This window comes from Suncus etruscus, chromosome 10 (genome assembly GCF_024139225.1).
Source record: "Suncus etruscus isolate mSunEtr1 chromosome 10, mSunEtr1.pri.cur, whole genome shotgun sequence".
Lineage (NCBI taxonomy): Eukaryota > Metazoa > Chordata > Mammalia > Eulipotyphla > Soricidae > Suncus > Suncus etruscus.
Genome location: NC_064857.1, coordinates 105874279 through 105896601, shown reverse-complemented (window position 1 = coordinate 105896601; position 22323 = coordinate 105874279). Strand labels below are relative to the sequence as shown.

Genomic DNA, 22323 nt, shown 5'->3' with positions numbered 1-22323 from the left:
AATCTTTGTTTCTGTCAGTATGGAAAGCAATGCAATTAAAGATGTTCTCCAGCTCATTAGAAAGCATGCATAAAGAGAAGCATGGACTAGAACCAGCACTGACAAATATCTCTGATTGAGAACTTGAAGATGAGGGGCCACAGAAATTAAGATAGAACAAAAGAATTAAGCTTGAATACTCAAAAGTCTACAGTTTCAGTAGGAAAACTAGATGAAATAATAACAAAAACAAAAGAAAATTTAAAATTCTGGGCCAGGAATGTAACTCAGCAATAAAGTGTTTGCTTACATGTGTGAGAGCTCTAGCATGGCACAAACAAACAGACCAATGACACTACCTCTTTGAAGCCCATAAAGGGGAATAGTAGTGACCATCACCTGCTTTGACAATGACTCTTGTAAGAATGATATTAAGCATCTCTCATGAGCTGTTCTAGCAAAAAACACTGTTTGTATTATTGTAGTAATTCTATTTTGGGGCTCTAAATTCTATAAACACAAGCAGTAATTTATTGTGGTCCCATTTTGATGGTTCTGTCCCAGGGAACTTGAAGGAGATATAATTTATTCTTTAGAAAAATCACATCTGCAGCAGAAAAATTAAATAATAGGTTAGACATAGCAAAAATAACAAATTAATAATTCTATACAGAGGCATGAATAATTAGAATTTAAATCATAAAACATTAAGAGCTAATATATGTCATGAGACATAAAAAGGATCAAGTCTAATACAGAGATATGCATATATAATATAAATATATGTTTATATATAATATGCAATATAATTTTATGTATAATATATTTTATAAATTTTACATATATATTTTATAAATAATATGCAGAATTATATATAGATATAAATATATATTTTTCTAGAAAAAGGTATGAATAATTATTTATAAATTATTTTAGAAAAAGGTATAAGTAGTATATTTTATCACAGTTTTGGAGTTTCGTGTACTCATACTGTACTAACTGAAGACAAAATGACTTCCATAAAAATTAAAAAGATTAAATTAAAAAAATAAACTTTTTGACTGATGGTAGACAATTAAAGACACAACTTGTTTGTTTTGGAGCTAAAGTCATATGTGTTAAGGGCTTACTACTGTCTCAGTGTTCAGTGCTTAGCAGTGCTCAGGGGACTGTATGCTGTGCCAGAGACTGAACGGGGGTTAACTACAAGCAAGGCAAGCACCTTTACCAGACTGTCTTTCTGGCCCCCATAAGCAATATTTTTGAATAAGTCTTAGGAAGAAAAAAATTATAGCAAGGAGTTACAGTTATACAAATTGCTGACTTTTGAAGAGCAGTGATGCAAATCACAAGATTCTGGAATAAAATTCTGGTATAAAGTAACAAATGCCTATGAAATATATAATCTAGCTTTATATATGAGATAGTAAAATTTATATATAATATATAAAACTAGCTCTCAGAACATGAGCAAAATAAACAAAATAAAATAAACTAAATAAACATAATAATTTTTAAGATTATTAAAACTAAACTAATTTACAACTATGTAGCATTCAATTGTATATATGTACCATATCTTCATTATCCACTCATTTGTTGTTGGACATCCAGGTTAGCAAATAATAATACTGAATGCTACAAAGAATAGTAGTGAGCATACATCCTTTCAGATAAATGTTTTCTGTCCAGGAGATAGATACCCCAAAGAGAGTTTTCTGGGTCATATGGCATCTCAATTTTAAGTTTACTGATAACCCTCCATACTGTTTCCACAGAGGTTGGATTGGGCAGCATTCTTCCTAGCAGTAGATAAGCATTCCTTTCTCACCACATCCTCACCAACAGAGATTGTTCCTTGTGTTTTTGATATGTACCATACTCACTGGTGTAAGATCTTATCTCACTGCTGTCTTGATTTATGTTGAAAATAAAAAGTGATAATGAACATTTTATTTTAGTTACTGTGATTTACACTGCCATTAATGTTAGATTTTATGCATATAAAATTTTTTACGATTTTCACGATTTCCACCAGAATGCCCACTGACCTCCTCCATTGTTTCAGGGTCCATTCCTCAAATCCCTCCCTCTGCCCCACTCCATCTATCTACCATGGTAAGCTCAGTTCTCAGATCAAATCTCAGACTCACTTATTTTTGTTCCTTTGCTATTAACTTTCTAGGCTTCTTTCTATTTCACAAATGAGAGGATCATTCTGTATCTGTCCTTCTGCCCACTGGTTTCACTCAGCATGATTCTTTTCAGTTCCATCACTGTAGCAGCAAATTGTGTAATCTCGTCTTTACATTTAGCTGTGTAGTATACTACTCTGTGTATATATAATATATTTTATCCAGTCATTTGCTTTTGGACACTTGGGTTGCTTCTAAATTTTGGCTATTGTAAATAATACTATAATGAACATTAAAATGCAAATGTCTCTTTTGGAATGCAGTTTTTGAGTCCTTGGGACTGAAGCTCAGGAGTGGGATTTCTGGGCAATATGGAAGCTCAATTTTTAGTAATTTTGACAAGTGTCTATTTGCTTTCCAAAAAGCATAACCCAGTCTACATTCTCACCAGCAGAAGTTGGGATTTTTTCCCCCTACAGTCACAGCAGCACTACTTTTTTTTTTTTAATTTTAATGTGTGCCAATCTCAGTGGTGTGAAGTGATACCTCTTTGTTATTTTGATTTGTATTTCCCTAATACAGAATATTTATTCAGAAACGTTTTTAGCCACCTGTATACTCTATTTTAAAAAGCTTCTGTTTATCTCTTGTTTTTGGTGGAATTTTTAATTTTTTCTTTTCAAATTTTGTAAGTGCTTTATATATCTTTCATATTAAACCCTTTTCAGATAAGTTGTGAGCAAATATTTTCTCCCAGTTTGTGAGTTTTTTATTCTGGGCATTGTATATTTTTTCAGTTTGTAAGCTTCTTAATTTGATGTAATCAAACTGAAAAACTTCTCTCTAAAATCTGGCATAATACAAGTTTTACCATTCTCACCACTGTTGTTTAATATATAGTATGGAGTCCTTGACATAGAACTTAGACATTAAAGAAATAGTAAGGGCATTCATATTGGAAAATAGTCAAACTATCACTATTTGAAGATGACACAGAAAACCTAAAGATTCCACAAAAAATCCTAGAAACAATAAACTTGTGCAATAATATGACAGGCTACAAAATAAACACATGCCCCCATCTCAAATATCCAAAATAATACTAGGAAAAAGTAGTAGGTGAGGCTTTTCTTTTTCCAAGGTTAAAGTATATTGTAAAACTATAATAATAAAGAGAGCATGGTCCTGGAATAGGTACATATTGAGACCAGTGGAATTGTTAACACAGAGAGATACTCAGGTATACGGTCAGTTAATCTTCAACAAAGCAGTTAAACATATAAGGTAGAGCAAGAAAAAACTAGTCAACAAATGTTATTGGGAAATATGGCTAATTACATGTAAAAATATGAACTCAGACTTTTATATCACCTCATCACAAGTCAGTTAAATGGATTAAATAAATATTATAATTAATATGAGTCCCAGATTCATAAATTATATTAAAGAAAACAGAATTCTTCATGACACACTGAAGCCACTTTAGTGGCTCAATTTCAACAGCCAAAAAAGTAACTTTCATTAAACAAACTTTTTTTTTGAAACATTAAAAATTTGTGATACTTAGAATATCAGGATCTGAGAGAACATCTGACATACACACAAGCATGGGTCACTTGACAGGTATTATGAAATTTTCATAAAGTTAGAATTTCTAGAGGAAAAAAGTATAAATGCATCCTACATCAATAACCAGTTTTCCTAGTTATCTATAATTTCACATCTATAATCTTAACTAATAAAATTAGAAAAAAGCAATGTGAAAACATTTTATACTAATTTCAAACAAGAAACAATGGGATTTTTTTTTTTTTTTTGGTTTTTGGGCCACACCCGGCATTGCTCAGGGGTTACTCCTGGCTGTCTGCTCAGAAATAGCTGCTGGCAGGTACGGGGGACCATATGGGACACCGGGATTCGAACCAACCACCTTTGGTCCTGGATCGGCTGCTTGCAAGGCAAACATCGCTGTGCTATCTCTCCGGGCCCAACAATGGGATTTTTTTTTAAGTGGGAACAAACGATTATACTAAATACTATCCTTAAAATAAAATCAAATATATTAATAACCTAAAATTACACAAATGATATTAATTATATCGTCCAGTTGAAAAAAAGACACATTTTTTTTTATTTTTTTTAATATAAATTTTTATTTTGATCATAGTGGCTTACATATTGTTGACAATAATATTTTAGGTACATATTTACATAAAATCAGGGGGGATTCCCATGGCCAAATTGTCATCCCTACGCCTCCGTTTCTATCCTACCTCCCTTTTCCTTTTCCCTCACCCCAGGGCGGCTAGAATATGTGGTCCCCTCTGTATCTAACCCACTACTTAGTAGTCTTGCACCTGTTTGGTCCTGATGCCTCCCTTATTTCCCCCTCTATCTGGAGTCAGGACTAGCTAGTTCAAGTTGCATGGTTTTGTTTGAAGGAGAAAAAAGCAATAAACTGGGGTAAGAGTCTAATACCCCGAAAATGGGCGGAGTCCTTCTAAAGGCTCTCATCATCAATCTGGGAGATGGAGAAAAAGTAGGTGAAACACTCCACTAGTACCAAAAGAAGTGTCAAATATCCAGTGAGGGCTCCAGCTATATCGATAAGCACCACACAGAGCAGACAAAACAAACAAACAAGTAGAAAAAAAAATAAAACAAAAACAGACAAACAAAAATCACGCCATGGTCTTGAATTAAGAAACATGGCATAGCACATAACGAAAGAGAAGAAAGGAAGAGAAAAAAAAAAAATAAATAAAAAAAATAAGTATAATTGGGGACTACACTTTCAATAATCACACCCAAACAGAGAAATCGACCAAAATAGATTGGTAAATCAAAAATAATAATAACAATAATTAATGAAGGTAATATATATATTTATATCAAAAAAATAACCAAGGTTTTGTGCTTTTTGTATTTTTGTTTTTTTCCCTCCTGCACTGGCACAGTAAATATTGGGGTCATTCGAAAAAGAATTCACTTGGCCTAAGAGATATGGGATTTCTCCGTCCTTGGAGCATACTGTCATGGGATCAACTCTAGACATTGCTCAGGATCCTTTACTTTCCCGGTGGTGTTTTTTTTTTTTTTTTTTTTTTCTTTCTTTTTTTTTTCCTTTGGTGTGTGGAAGACTTCTGCTCTGTGTTTAGAGGTCTCAGTATCTGTACAGATCCTGAGGTGGGACTTATGATGAAGTCAGTCTTTGTGGTTCTAGAGGTTCTGTTACCTCAGTGAAAAGACACATTTTTAATAGGATAAATACTTAGATTTTTCTGTTTCCTAAACCTTGCAATTTAGGGTTCTGCAGACATAGTATAGTGGTTAAGGTGCTTATCTTGCGCACGGCTGACTAGGTTAAACCCTGGCATCCCAAATAGTTTCCTGAGTATCTGCAGGAGTTCTCTCTGAGCACAGAACCCAGAGTGATTTCGAGAACAACGAGGGGTGGTCCAACTCTTTCCCTTAAAACAAAGTAAAACAAAGAAAACCAAATAAAACTTAGAAAGATTAACCATTGGGGCAGGAACGGTGGCACAAGCGTAAGGCATCTGCCTTGCCCACACTAGCCTTGGACGGACTGTGGTTTGATCCCCTGGTATCCCATATGGTCCCCCAAGCAAGGAGCGATTTCTGAGCGCATAGCCAGGAGTAACCCTGAGTGTCACCGGGTGTGGCCCAAAAACAAAAACAAAAATAAAAATGAAAGATTAACCATTGGGACAAAGTAATTCATGAAGTAACTTTGTAAAATTAAAGTAAAACCAAACTAGTGTAACTTTAGTAATGCCATATGGCCTTTAAAATAGAATGCATTATTATATATGGCAACATGTAAATGAAACTTCATTTATCCAGAAAGACACCATAGTTATAAAATACTGTAAGTCATGAATGATTTTAAGAAAATAAACTTGACAAATTAGAAGTTAAGTTCATAGAAAATATCATTGAAACTTTCTCAAGAAAAAAAAGTTATTTGTTCTGCCTTGATTAAGAAAGAATATTAGTATTTAAAATTTTCTCACTAAAAGAAAGCAAAAACTAAGACCTTTTCTTTAAAACTATATGTTTCTGTAATCACTACTGGGTGTTTAAGCACCAAATAGTTTCAATCTTACACAAAGATTTAGAAAATAGTAAAAGAGGAATTAATCTAACTTGGTTTAAATGCATTTACTAAATGTAAACAAAAAAACCTAATGGACATATTGTTCATAAAAATAGAATGATCCCTGAGTAGAACTAGGAGTAAACCCTGGGCACTACTGAATGTGACATCCCTCACTGCCAGAGATACAAAAGGAGTTGGAGATATAGTAAAATAGGTAGAGCACTTGCCCTGCATTTGGCCATTCTGGGTTCCATCTCTGGCACCCTGTATGGTCCCCCTGAGCATCAGTGGTATAATTCAAAAACAAAAAAAAAAATTAGAAGAAACTAATAAAAACTTAGCAAACAATTCAAAAGTTGATTTGTCCTGGAAATATCAGGTTCAGTGTCATAAAAAATATGGTTCAGTGTCATAAAACTAATTTATGTTAGCAGCTTACTAGAAAAAATGATATGATTTTCTTAATAAAGAGAATATAGTTTAGTTAGAAAAATAACTACATTGCGAACTATCCTAACAATGAGAATATATGAGGGAAATAGAAAGCCTGTCAAGAGTACAGGTGGGGCAGAGTGGGGAGGAGGGGTATTTGGGACATTGGTGGTGGGAATGTTGCACAGGTGATGGGGGTGTCCTCTTATATGACTGAAACCCAACCACAATCATGTTTGTAACCAAGGAGTTTAAATAAAAAATATATTAAAAAGTATTTGATAAAATATAGCATTTGTAATTAAAATTGTCATAAAAAGGAATTGTTTCCTTATTTTGCCTACAGTACTTGATGCAAACATAATGATGAAACAGTAATTATATTTCCTTTAAAATTTGGTAGAAGATAAAAATATTTTCTGCCTATTACTGAAGAAATATATTAAAAGTCTTGTACAGAAATATAAAAAAATTAAGTTAAATAGGTGTTCAAAAATTTCAACAAATTAAACAATTTAAATACACTGATTAATTTTAAACCAAATAAAATGTATGTATAAGTTGCAAGTATGATTTTTTGCTATCATAAAATAAAAAATTGGAAGCTTATATTCTCTATGCTACAATAAACATAAAGTGTTACTTAAAAGGAAATATTTTATTTTATCCTATCAATTTAAATGTACTGCCATTTTGTGCTGGTGAGAGAGTACAGCAGGTAAGATACTTGTGAGTACAGCAGGTAAGATATGTGCTTTGCATGTGGTAGAGTCAGGATCAATTCTTGGAATCCTCTATGGTCTGTCAGTAGCACCAGGAGTAGTGCCTACAGCCAAGAGTAAGTTCTGAGTGCTACCTGGTGTGCAACTTTCCTCCCACTCCCCCCCAAAAAAAGACCGATTCTTCCAGAAATAAGTCTAAAGATAGTTTTCAAGTCCTTTAAAGAAATGCTAATATTAAATACCTTCACTAAATGGAAAATAATAAAATAAGTGCCTTGCTTACTAAGGCAATATTATGCTGATGTTATTTTCAGACCAGTAAGAATTTTTGGAATCTGAAAAGGCACTTTTAAAATTTTATAGATGAAGCTAAAGAATTAATACTCCTTTAAGATAAAGGACAATATTAGCTTCAGGTAGAGAGCTCACCCAAAGAAATATTGATACTTATAATAAAGTGACAATAATTTGGTCGTATAGCATCAAAAATGGGATATACAGTTAGAATGTAGGGCAGATTGAGTTAAAAAAATTCCAATACATATGGAAATGGCTTTAATAGGATTGGAAATGCAGATTAATGAGCTAGCTCACTTATTATATAAGGACTACATAAAAGTTGCCCTAGTGGGTAAAATAAAACTGTATCCCCATTTATATCATTCATGAAATCCTATTTTCTCAAAAACCACAAGATTACAGATGAAATTTAAGAAAACTAATAAACTTTTAATTTTGAGATAATTGTAGAATAATTTTTAGAGAAATGTTTACTATGACAAAATGCTGACCACAGTAAAATAACTGAAAACAGTTAACCATAGTTAAAATGTAGATTAATACATGATGATTTACTAATGTAGTATACTTTTCATTAACGGTCATAATTTATTCATGATTTATGTTTTATAATGGTAGAATCTTAAAAAATATGTCTAGAGAAAAAATCAAAGGAATGCATTATCATTTCATTGGTATAAAATTACACATGGCTGAAAGCAAGCTCTAATTTACTAGAGAAATATACATATGGACTATAAGTGTAAAGAATTAAAACAATTTTTTAAAAAAATTAGGTATTGGGCCCGGAGAGATAGCACAGTGGTGTTTGCCTTGCAAGCAGCCGATCCAGGACCAAAGGTGGTTGGTTCAAATCCCGGTGTCCCATATGGTCCCCCGTGCCTGCCAAGAGCTATTTCTGAGCAGACAGCCAGGAGTAACCCTTGAGCACCGCCGGGCGTAACCCAAAAACCAAAAAAAAAAAAAAATTAGGTATTATTTGGAATGGAGAAAATGTTAGGACAGCCAGGGGTCTTAAAGATTTTAGTAATGTTCTTAAGTTGCAAGCTGAATATATGGGTGTTTACTTTCCAGTAGTCTTTAGTAGTACTAAAGTTAAAATATGAAATTTTAAGAGGGGAAAGCCTGTCATATTCATTAACATTGGGCTAAAATTAAATTACGATAACTTTTGGAAGAAATAAGAGAATTGAATGTGTCAGCTTCTAAATCTGATTTCTATTATCTTTGAAAGTTAAATGTTTGGACTGAACTTCTTCATGAATTTGATTATTTTGTGTGTATTTTGGACAAGACCTGGAGGTGCATAGGGGATATTCCTGATTCCATGCTCAGGAAATAATCTTGGAGAAACTTTGGGGAGCATTTATGATGCCAGAGTTAAACTCAGGTCAGTTGCATGCAAGGCAAGCATTTTAGCTGCTAAATAATATATTATTATCAGATACTGTTGTTCTTAATATTTTGTAGCCATCGTCTTCAGAAAGCTGGGACATATAACTTGGAACACACATATAGCTCTAAAATTTATTATCAAAATGAGTAGCTGGCAACAAACTAAATTAAATTACTCAGACTGTCTTGCTTTCTAAGATATACTCATGTATTGGAAATGATATTGTGTTTTTCCAAGGAAGGAAATGCCATTATTATTTTACTTCAATTCTGATAGGTTCACTTTATATGTAAACATACAGATACCATATACCATTTCCATTTTGACTTGGCTTTTCTTCCCGGTCAATGGCCATGTTGCTCTCAGAGCTACTCATATCCTAGGGAATATGTTCAAATATTTATAATACCTAAGATAGATTCAAGATCATGCATGCAGATTGAGAAAGCTTAGGGAAATACAAGGCAACATTAAAATTTTGTAATAGATAAAGTTGAGTATTTCTTGCAAATACAAAAAAATAATTGTTTAGGATTTTAAAATAAAGTTTAAGTCAAGAACATCCTGTACTTTCCTTTCCCAGTAAACTATTATTTAATTCATTTTAATTTAATGTTAAATCAGTAAATACATTTAATTTAACAAATTTAAGTATTGGCCATCTAAAAGATGTACAAGGTACTGGGCTTACGGCATAAAACTAAGCATTGACTACAATTATTTTTTTCATTTTTATTGTGGTCAAAGTGAATTACAATTCTCTCACAGTAATATTTGATGCATATAGTGACAATGAGTGAGGGGCATTCCCACCACCAGTGTTGTCCTCCCTCCATCACTGTTCCCAGCATGCATCCCACATCTCCCTCCTTTACTGCCGTAATGCTAGTGCAACTGTTTTCCCCTTGTACAGCTTGTTGTAGATTGGGTATTGACTCTGTTGTCGTTGACTTTGGATTTGGTATTCATATCTGGTCAGTTTTTATTTCCACCAAATGAACATTCAACTGTCTGGCGTCGGTACCCTCTGGGGGAAGAAGGAAAAAAGAAAAGAGAAAAAAAAGGCCAAACAAAAAAAAAAGAGAAAAACTAGGTGGAGTCCATCGAGGTGTTATAAATATCCATTTAAAAGAAGGAAGGGAAAAAAGAAGAAAAAGGTAGTAAAACAAGACAAACCAGAAACAAAAAAAAAAAAAATAAGGGAGTGTCAACAAGATTACAAAAAGTAAACACAGAATAAGCCATTGACTTTTGAGTAAGCATTGACTTTTGATATAGATTTATATTGACCATTCATGTTTGTCATATAATGACATGATTTTATTTCATATTTCTTTCATGTTATTATATTTTGCTCCTTCTACTCTTCTAATTCTCATGGTTTCTATAGAGACTTTCAAAACCTACATAGTAACATATTTTATTATTTTTCTTGCTGGTACTATATTAAAGATATTTTTACTTGCCATTTCTGCCAATGGGGCTTTATAAAAAAGACTTTTTTTTTTACTTTCACTTAAACTTGATTTTTCTACATCACCTGAGGATATACATTTTACTCTTTCCATCATTAATACGTTACCATTTGACTATCATTAGGCTGTCAATCTGTAAAACTCCTGAAGAAGAGACACCTTATTTTAAATAGACCTGATACTTCGCTATTTTTGTCAAGAATAGGCTTTTGAGATTTCAAGGAGAAGAAATAACGTTTAGAAGAGCTACCAAAACAAAAATATATAGGAAGGTAAAATAAGAAAAGAAAAGGTAAAAATCAGTACAAAGTTCTAGAGAAGAACTGTGCTATATTTTGAAACTATGAAAATAACCTCAAATTTGCTGACAGGCCAGACTTGAGAATCCATGTCATGGAATTCCTCTAAGTAAAAATGTTAGTACCGTTCTCTACAATGGAACTTTTTTCCTTCTCAGTTAGGAAAGTAAACAGTTCAAATGCGAGTTTCTAGGTTAAGATCATTTGGGTTGTGGAACATAGATGAGGGAAAAAAAAAAAAAGCAAAAGGAATGATTAGAAACCAGTTCCAAAGATACAAAAGGTGAAAAAGCAGCAGATTTTTTTTTTAATTCCCAGTGAAGTTTTAGGATGAGACTATATGCCTGAAGTGCAATGGAAAAGATTTATGTCAAAAACTGTACAGATTGCTAGAGTTCTGAAATCCTTGAATATATTACTAAGCAGAACAGGATTTGTCCCACAAAGGGCTGTTGAGTTCTCTGAAATTCCAAGATTTCAACTGATTAGTCAGGGTTTCCAGGAACTGCACTGCCACAGTCTTAATTATTTCCTGAGATATCTGACTTGATTTGCAAAGAAAGCCTATGCATTTCACTGAAGGAGAATTCTTTCTGCAAATGGGGACTTAGATTTGCCCCATTTACCTACTAATTGTACAATTGCTGCAACAAATAGAAATTGCTAACAGTTTTCCTTGCTGAACACAATAATTTCTATTTCTGTTTAAAATGGATATTTTCCAATGTAAATGAATTGCTAGATGAGATAAGAAAGTTTCATATTGGGAATATAATACACAGACAAGTAATATAGGGGTTAGGTTATAAAAGAAGGTCATTCTTGAGTTTATTCAAGAAAACAACTTCAATCAGCAGCTAGGCATTGCTTCACAAAACTTTGACATAAGTCCTTTGACCTTTACCAGCTACCCTTTCACGTTTGACACTTAACATTTGCCTCATTATTAAAATTCAGCACTAATTAATTTCAACACTATCAGTAAAGTTATATTTAGCTAAGAACACTCACTTTTGTCTTTTGTGAGTAGCACTGCAGTATTATTACAAAGAGGTAGTCAGGAGGGCAACAGAGATATGAGAAGAGAAGAATGATTCAGTGTGTAGATAATTGTTTCAAGTGAAATTTAGCTCGGTATTTTTGTTCCTGTCCTCAGTAGAACTGAGATTTAGCACCTCCCGTTGGCATTTAGCCCCCGCCCCCACATAGGAGGAGGCTGTGCTGGGCGGGTGCTGAGAATGAACCACACTAGAATTAAATTATAGCACAGAGCTGGCAAGAATTTTCTCTGGCCAGCTCTTAGGTGCAAAGCTGATGATTCCAAAAGAGAAGCAAGGCATCCCTAGAAAGGATCTCCATATGGTGTGTCATCAACCTCTAGAAGGGGGTTAACAGGGCTGTTTCAAAAGCACCGTTTAAATGTAGTGACCATTACCAAGAACAACAACAAAACCAATTTAAAACACTAGACAAAGTAGAGTTCTAATCTTAAGAGTCACTTAGGTGGTCATTTTTTAATGGCTTATTCAATCCAGAAATGGCTAAAAAAGATTTTTTTCCTCCCACTGAATTTTACCAGTAATAGGCATATCTTTTTTGTTTGTTTGTTTACATTTTGAGTTTGTTTGTGTTGTTTTGGGGCCACATTCAGCAGTGCTCAAGGGTTACTCCTGGCAGGCTCAGGGACCATATGGGATGCTGGGATTCGAGCACAGGCTGGACACGTGCAAGGAAAATGCCCTACCCACTGGGCTGTCACGCCAGCTCCAGTGATAGAAATTTCTCTAAACTTATATATTACTCTCTTGCTCTAGGAAAATGATAAAAATATGACTATATCAATCTTGTATTTACCTGAGCTGAAAATACTATGAATCACCTTTTAAAGTATGTAATTATTTATTAACATACTAGTTTATACAATTCTACTGAAATCCTATTATCATTTATTTCCATGTACAAAGCAAAATAAAGCAATTTTTCATTGGGCAGACAGTATAATAAAAGTTCGTATATATGTTAAATAGCACTGAAAATATAGAAATAGTAGTAGTAAACTGAATTTTAGCACTCTTTGATACTATATTTTAATAGCCTTAATTTCTTATAAGAAAAGCAAATAAATCCCCAATTTTGTAGCATTCTCAAATGGGCTATTACAGCTTTTTGCCTCCAGTAATTCACATTTTGTCTTCTAGAATCTGGGTTCCCTGTCCTCATCTGATTCTCTTTTTACATTTGAAAGACATTAGATTCCAAGAAATTGTCTATCCCAGAGGAGAAACAATAGCTTCTATATGCTAGTAATTTAAATAGTTCTGTCAGTTATTTTCAATTTAGCATTACATTTTCTAGCATCATGTCACATTTCTACTGGTTTCTACATACTAAGCTAATAAGCTGCCATTGTGCTAGTAATTGTTCTTGGATCTTAACCCTGAAGCCAAGTTAATTTGTGTTCTTGGTGGGAAACCAATTGTTTCTATTGGTTCTTTCATGAAAATCTAATACATATCAAGGATGGGGTCCCTAGCTTTTGTTTTGTCTCCTCAAGCATAGTTTCTATGCACTCTAGAATGACAGAAACTTAGTTTTGAAATCTAATCTTATGATGACAAAGTCTTGTTAGTTCTGAAAACTTCTCTGTCTTCAGTCTCCTGTTCAGGGCTCTGACTTACTCTGGACTATCTCACTGGATGTTTCTATTGTTTGTCACCACAACCTTGAACCTGTGGTTTCTAATAATTAGTCTGCCTTTTGTATACTCTTTTTTCACCTTTAAATGGATTGTCTTGGGGCTAGAGTAGATAGGGCATTAGCTTTGCACACTGTAAACCTGGTTCAATTCCTGACATTCATATGGTCCTCTGAGTTAGCCAGGAGTGATTTCTGAGTCCAACCCAGAAGTAAGCCCTGAGCAGTGCCAGACATGGCCCAAAACAAATAAACAAAAAATACTTTCTTGACACAGTTCCACTAACATATGGCTATAAGCTCAAGTATAAAGCCTGCGTGGCTTCTATGTTTTAGATATTGTTTTCTTCTGTTTGGTCCTGTTGTTGACCTTGGTCAAAATCCATTGTGAGGTTGTTTCAATAATTACTGAGTTATACTTAATGTGATGAATCATAATTATTTGATTTAATTTTTGAAGTGGATTTTGGGCCACACCTAGCTATACATGGGGTTACTCAGGCTTTTTTGTTCAGTTGTCTCCTGGCAGAATTTGGGGCCATGAGGTGCTGAGGATTAAACTGAGCAGTGGTACAAGCAGTAAGGCATCTGCCTTTAACATGCTTAGGACGGACCATGGCTCTATCCCCCAGCATCCTATATGGTCCCCCAAGACAGGAGTAACCCCTGAGTGTCACTAGGTGTGGCCCAAAAAACAAAACAAACAAAAAAAATAAAGCTGACTGGATAAAACTGTGCCATAATCCCTGTTTCTTTCTTCCTTTTCCTACCCTTTATTTTATAGTAAATAACATTTTTTTCCTTTGCTAATTTTGTACAGATGTGTTCAGAGATACCTCTTGGTCATGCTCAGGGGACTTTGTGTGGTACTAGGGACTGAACCCAGGTTGGCCACGTGCCAAGCAAATGCCTTACCAGCTGTACTAACTCTCTGTAAAGTATGTATTTTCCTAGTTGTTGTCTCCTCTAATTTTATTTTTCTTCACTTGGTATGGCATATAGAAAATAATTTTATATTATTTTATTTCAAACAATAATTTCAAACACATATGTGTTTTGCAACATCTATGACTATCTGGCTCTCCATTTACCTTGAATTGGACATTTTGTTATTTTGCAATTAACTGTCCTGTTTTTTGATTTTAGGTGTTACACAATGGCCTGATCATGGAGATGCAACATCCAAGTGTTGGGAAGATATCAGTCCCAGGTTTGAAAAATTCTTGTTTTCTTTAATATCTTTCTTCATTTTTGTGCTAGTTATTGAAAGAACTGATGGCTCATCAAACAATTTGTCACTCTATGCGACAAAGCTTTTATTTTTGATAAAAGTTAGAATTATGCCAACAAAACATTTGCTGAGACTGAGACTATATTATTGTGTTTTTGTGCAAATAAATATACAATTGTCTTGGTGATAAAAATCTGACAACAGTTTACTCATGTAACAATAAGTTTTTACTCCTATAATTATAAAAATCATATTGTGCATTAGTTAACATATAACTAATAAATGTATGACAGATATTCTGAAATAACACCTAATTCATATCCCAGTGTGAACAAAAGACACAGTGCAGGTGCTGTCCAGGGGGAAGACAAATTGCTCTAGTGAGATCATTTTCTTTGTGAATGATGTCTTGTAGTGTGGATTTTAGTTTCATGATAACTTAATCAAGCCAGCAGGGAGGTAGTCTCTGGTTTTTGTAGATGAATAAACTAAATGTTTTCAGTGAACCAAGAGTAAATGAAATTTTCATAAGTTAAGTTATACTGAACTCACTCACCAAAGGAATTTTTGCCTAAGCCACAGTGCCGATTATTTAATTTCTGGGTAAAGTTTTCTCCAGAAACCGGAAGTTTCTGATTATCCTAAGAATTTCCAGACTATAGTAGGAGCTCTTGATCCACCTCGGTCCAGACCTCATCCCACCCACACAATTCATTTCCCTAGTAATCACAGCATTACCATTCCTCAGATCTGTTGTCTCAACTCTGCATATTGTTAGAAAAACATTCCATAATCGTGTTCATTGTATACCTATTTCACTATACTATACAAATCCATGTATTGGTTCTTTCATTTCCCTTTGATAGTGCTAATTATGATAAAGAAGTTAGTTTTTGATAATGAGAATAATTAAATTATCTAGGATCTAAATTTTATAATTGTTTTTCTGCAACAATCTTTATTATTATGCTCTAAAAGTGGTTATTTCTCAGACTCTGAAGCCACTTTAGTCACATAATACTACAAGTATTGGCTCTAATTTATTGACTGACTAATTATTAATGCCATTTTAAGTTTAATTTTATTCTAATACCTGGGGTAAGTTTGAGAATAATGTCCTAGGAGTGATCAGATAATCACTATTGGAATAGATAAAATAGAGGGAAGTATGATGGCTAAAGAAAGTTTGGGAAAGGAAATAATAATAATATATAGGAATGTAAGAAATTATACATGGATTATGGAAGATAGAGATAAAACAGTTATAAGTATATCAAAGAACAGCTATCACATGCTAAAAAAGACTTATGGTATACAAAAGTGCTGAAATGTATATATTGATCAAAATTAAGGGAGTAATACTAATACTACTTGTAGTATTCTAGTACTCTTAAAAGACCAACTCTGGGTGATTATTTTATCTGGGGCCTGGAGCCACTCTCAGACAACTGGTCTGGTGATTTAATTTATAAAACTACAAGTATTGGCTCTAATTTATTGACTGACTAATTATTAATGCCATTTTAAGTTTAATTTCATCCTAATACTTGGGGTAAGATTGAGAATAATATTCTAGTAGTGATCAGATAATCACTATTGGAATAGATACAATAGAGGGAAGTATGATGGCTAAAGAAAGTTTGGAAAAGGAATTAATAATATACAGGAATATAGAAAATTATACATGAATTATGGAAGATAGAGATAGAGCAGGTATAAGTATATCAGAGAACAGCTATTACATGCTGCATACATGTATACATGTGATAACATGGTGTACAAAAGTGCTGAAAAATATATATCAATCAAAATGAAGGGAGTCTTTATTTATATTACTATGCAAGCTTTACTATACATCAAGAAATCACTTTGGTCTTGGCAATGTAAAAATAAACCAATGTTCCCTAGGACAATGTAGGAAAGAGAGAGAATAAAGGCATCTGACAAATTTCTAAAATATAATGAATGATAAAAAAAAAAAGAGGAACAAGAACTTGTGCTTGTATAGAAAATAATAGAAACAGAAGAGATTCACTTTAGTTTGGGAGATTAGAAAATATTTTCTGGGTGCTAAATAGAAAAATTTAAAGGATAAAGAGTAACTAATGGAACGAGGTGAGCCTGATTTCAGTGAAGGCATGAAATTCCCCATCTACATCTGTTTTGCTGGGTACCTCTCAGTACTGCTGGCCTCAAACAGCATCGCAAACTCTCATCCTCACATTGAATCACCAGCCCAGTTGCTGAGAGTGGCTCCAGACCCCAGATGAGATAATAGCCCAAACAGAGTTGGTAATTTAAGAGTACTAGGGGCCGGAGAGATAGCATGGAGGTAAGGCATTTGCCTTTCATGCAGGAGGTCATCGGTTCGAATCCCGGCGTCCCATATGGTCCCCCATGCCTGCCAGGAACAATTTCTGAGCCTGGAGCCAGGAATAATCCCTGAGCACTGCCGGGTGTGACCCAAAAACCACAAAAAAAAAAAAAAAAAAAAAGAGTACTAGAAGAGTGTTGAAATGGAGGTGCATGTAAGATGACCTTGAAGTGAGAAAGAATAAAGTGCAGGTTAAGTCAATAGAAAAAATGGAAAAAAGAAAAAGAATAAGATCAAAGAGCAGCAGAACACTGAGTTTTCTTTCAAGTTGGTCTAACTTTAGTTTTAAGCAGTTTTAGGAAAGGACACAGTTGTAAACTTAAAGCAAGGAGTTGTGTTTGAAAGTCATTACAGGAGTTTAGGTGATATTATATGAAATTAGGGTCAAAGTTACAAAGAGAAAATTAAAGTGGCTGTCAAAATAAAAAATTAATCATAAAATTATTAACATCAGAAAACTAAAAATTCACAGTAGTTTCCAATTGTAATTTTTAAATGACCAATTTTTTGATTTAGAAACCATCATATTATTTAATAAACTTCCCGTTTTTGTTAACATCATACTGTAGAACAGTTCAAGAATTGCTCATCTAATTTACTTGTGGAGTTTGCAAATGAGGTCATATATCTATTGATAAAACCGATACATGGCAGCAAAGATTAAATAGCAGAAAGTAGATACAACCAGTAATATAAGAAAGAAGTAACTCAATGAGTGAACTAGGTATAGATGTCATTAAATATCATATTTTCTAAGTAAATCATATGTGAGCATGCTGGATTTTGGGAAATAATGAATGAGTAATCAGTGTTGGAAAGAAGAAAATGTTATTTAATTTTTAATGGGCAGAGACTATACTCTCTTTTGCTTTATTTAATTCATAAGTGCATCAGATAACTTTGATCAGAATCATGCTGTTTAACAAATAACCACACAACTTATTGACACTCAAAAACAGTCAATTATTTGTGACATTCATATGAATCAGGTGAAAATAAACCATGCAGGTTTGGTTTGTATGGGTAATTTTGCTTCTAGGACACTTCTGATTGGGCTTAATGTCTCACTGTAATTGAGTGCAGTCTGGTGGCAATGAAACTTATAGAAGAAAATAGAAAACATAATGCCACTTAAGACCTATGTAAACTAGTACATTATTTTGTCCTTTGGCCCCATTTAACTCTGAGATATGCCAATGGATTAGAAAATATTTCTGTTTTGAAGAGTCCTCTGAAAAAATTCTCTGAGGGTGTTGGGTATTCTTTCAGAGATTGATTTCCAGTCACCTGGGTGAGTAGTTCAATGCACAGGATATGCTCAGATCTTTCATTATTGATAATGCTTCCAGCCTCTTAGGTGGCGATTACTTTATATTCTCTCTTTCTAATTATTTAGGGATGAAATGGAAATGTCTAAGTTATTTTTCTCACTGTCTATCTATTGAACAGAGTCTAAAGGGACTCACCATGAAAGGAGAGAGAAAGAGAGGCTTTTGCACATGTGGACTCATATAAGAAGCTATTACTGTATTTTCAAATTCACTGCAACTCAATAAGAAGTTAATCAGACACTTTAAGTGTATTATTTGAAAAGGTAATTTATTATCTATAGTTACAACTTTTCTTTTTTTAATATATTTTTATTTTAATACCTTGATTACATACATGATTATGTTTGGGTTTCAGTCATGTAAAGAACAACACCCATCACAGTGCAACATTCCCATCACCAATGTCCCAAGTCTTCCTGCTCCTCACCCAACCCCCCGACTATACTCTAGACAGGCTTTCTATTTCCTTCATACATTCTCATTATTAGGATAGTTCGAAATGTAGTTATTTCTCTAACTAAACTCATCCCTGTTTGTGATGAGCTTCATGAGGTGAGCTATATTCCAGCCTTTCTCTCTATTGTGTATAAAAATTATTATTGCAAAAATGCCTTTCATTTTTCTTAAAACCCATAGATGAGTGAGACCATTCTGCGTTTTTCTCTCTCTCTCTCTCTCTCTGACTTATTTCACTCAGCATATTAAATTCCATGTACATCCATGTATAGGAAAATTTCATGACTTCATCTCTCCTGACAGCTGCATAATATTCCATTGTGTATATGTACCAGTTTCTTTAGCCATTCATCTGTTGAAGGGTATCTTGGTTGTTTCCAGAGTCTTGCTATGGTAAATAGTGCTGCAATGAATATAGGTGTAAGGAAGGTATTTTTGTATTGTATTTTTGTGTTCCTAGGGTATATTCCTAGGAGTGGTATAGCTGGATCATATGGGATCTCGATTTCCAGTTTTTGGAGGAATCTCCATATCGCTTTCCATAAAGGTTGAACTAGAGGGCATTCCCACCAGCAATGGATAACAATTCCTTTCTCTCCACATCCCTGCCAACACTGCTTGTTCTCATTCTTTGTGATGTGTTCCAATCTCTGGGGTGTGAGGTGGTACCTCATCGTTGTTTTGATTTGCATCTCCCTGATGATTAGTGATGTGGAACATTTTTTCATGTGTCTTTTGGCTATTTGTATTTCTTCTTTGTCAAAGTGTCTTTCCATTTCTTCTCCCCAATTTTTGATGGGATTAGATGTATTTTCTTGTAAATTTCTGTCAGTGCCTTGTATATTTTGGAGATTAGCCCCTTATCTGATGGGTATTGAGTGAATAGTATCTTCCACTCAGTGGGTGGCTCTTGTATCCTGGGCGCTATTTACTTTGAGGTGCAGAAGCTTCTCAGCTTAATATATTCCCATCTGTTAATCTCTGCTTCCATGTGTTTGGAGAGTGCAGTTTTCTCCTTGAAGATGCCTGTAGTCTCAATGTCCTGGAGAGTTTTGCCTACGTGTTGTTCTATATATCTTATGGTTTTGGGTCTGATATCGAAGTCTTTAATCCATTTGGATTTTACCTTCGCACATGAGGTTAACTGGGGATCTAAGTTCAATTTTTTGCAAGTGGCTATCAGTTATGCCAACACCACTTGTTGAAGAGGCTTTCTTTGCTCCATTTAGAATTTCTTTCTCCTTTATCAAAAATTAGGTGATTGTATGTTTGTGGAACATTCTCTGAGTATTCAAGTCTATTCCACTGATCTGAGGTCCTATCTTTATTCCAATACCATGCTGTTTGGATAACTATCACTTTGTAGTATAGTTTAAAGTTGGGGAAAGTAATTCCTCCCATGTTCTTTTTTTCAATGATTGCTTTAGCTATTCTAGGGTGTTTATTGTTTCAAATGAATTTCAAAAGTGTCTGATTCACTTATTTGAAAAATGCCATGGGTATCTTTAGAGGGAACACATTAAATCTGTACAATACTTTGGGGAGTATTGCCATTTTAATGATGTTAATCTTGCCAATCCATGAGCAGGGTATGCGTTGCCATTTCCGCGTGTCCTCTCTTATTTCTTGAGGCAGAGTTTTATAGTTTTCTTTGTATAGATCCTTCACATTTTTAGTCAAGTTGATTCCAAGATATTTGAGTTTGTGTGGCATTATTGTGAATGGGGTTGTTTTCTTAATGCCCATTTCTTCCTTATTACTGGTGGTATATAGAAAGGCCATTGATTTTTGTGTGTTAATTTTGTAGCCTGCCACCTTGCTATATGAGTCTATTGTTTCTAGAAGCTTTTTGGTAGAGTCTTTAGAGCTTTCTGAGTAGAGTATCATGTCATCTGCAAACAGAGAGAGCTTGACTTCTTCCTTTCCTATCTGGATTCCCTTGATATCTTTTTCTTGCCTAATCGCTATAGCAAGTACTTCCAGTGCTATGTTGAATAGGAGTGGTGAGAGAGAACAGTCTTGTCTTGTGCCAGAATTTAGAGGGAAGGCTTTCAGTTTTTATCCATTGAGGACAATATTTGCCTCTGGTTTGTGGTAGATGGCCTTAATTATATTGAGAAAGGTTTATTCCATTTCCATCTTGCTGAGAGTTTTGATCAAGAATGGGTGTTGGACCTTATCAAATGCTTTCTCTGCATCTATTGACATGATCATGTGATTTTTTATTTTTCTTGTTGTTGATGTTGTGTATTATGTTGATAGATTTACGGATGTTAAACCATCGTTGCATTCCTGGGATGAAACCTATTTGATCATAGTGGATGATCTTCTTAATGAGGCATTGAATCCTATTTGCCAGGATGCTATTGAGGATCTTTGCATCTGCGTTCATCAGTGACATTGATCTGTAATTTTCTTTTTTGGTAGCATCTTTGTCTGGTTTAGGTATCAAAGTGATGTTGGCTTCATAAAAGCTTTGGAAGTGTTCCTATTTCTTGGATTTCATGAAAGACTCTTGCCAGAATTGGTAGTAGTTCCTTTTGAAATGTTTGAATGAATTCATTAGAGAATCCATCTGGGCCTGGGCTTTTGTTTTTGGGCAGTCATTTGATTACTGTCTTAATTTCCTCAGTAGTGATGGGTTTTTTTAGATATGCTACATACTCTTCATTCAGCCATAGAAGATTATAAGAGTCCAAGTATTTATCCATTTCTTTCAGGTTCTCATTTTTAGTGGCATAGAGTTTCTCAAAGTATTTTCTGATTACCCTTTAAATCTCTACCATATCAGTAGTGATCTCCCCTTTTTCATTCCTAATACGAGTTATCAAGTTTCTCTCTCTCTCTCTTTCTTTGTTAGTTTTGCCAGTGGTCTATCAATCTTGTATATTTTTTCAATGAACCAACTTTTGCTTTCGTTGATCTTTCGGATTGTTTTTTGGGTTTCCACTTCATTGATTTCTACTCTCAGCTTTGTTATTTCCTTCTGTCTCCCTATTTTTGGTTCCTTTTGTTGAGAACTTTCTAATTCTATGAGTTGTGTCATTAAGCTATTCAGGTATGCCCCTTCTTCTTTCTTGATGTGTGCTTGCAAAGCTATAAATTTTCCTCTCAGTACTGCTTTTGCTGTGTCCCATAAATTTTGATAATTAGTGTCTCTATTGTCATTTGTTTCCAGGAACGTTTTGATTTCCTCTTTGATTTCATCTTGGACCCACTGGTTATTCAATATTAGGCTGTTTAACTCCAGGTAGTAAATTTTTTCTTCTGTGTTTCTTTGTAGTTCACATATAAATTCAGGGCCTTGTGGTCAGCGAAGGTAGCCTGCAAAATCTATCCTCTTCATATTATGGAGGTATGTTTTATGTGCTAATATGTA

General features: G+C 34.1%; 1 protein-coding gene across 2 annotated transcripts in view; it reads left to right on the top strand.

Annotated features, from left to right (window-relative positions):
- SUGCT (succinyl-CoA:glutarate-CoA transferase) overlaps nt 1-22323 on the top strand; it is a 1072384-nt gene that overhangs the window by 936477 nt on the left and 113584 nt on the right. For both annotated transcript variants that reach the window (XM_049781877.1, XM_049781876.1), the window contains one exon: nt 14699-14762. In XM_049781877.1, the coding sequence (XP_049637834.1) occupies nt 14699-14762 (64 nt within the window). The remainder of the gene's footprint in view (nt 1-14698; nt 14763-22323) is intronic.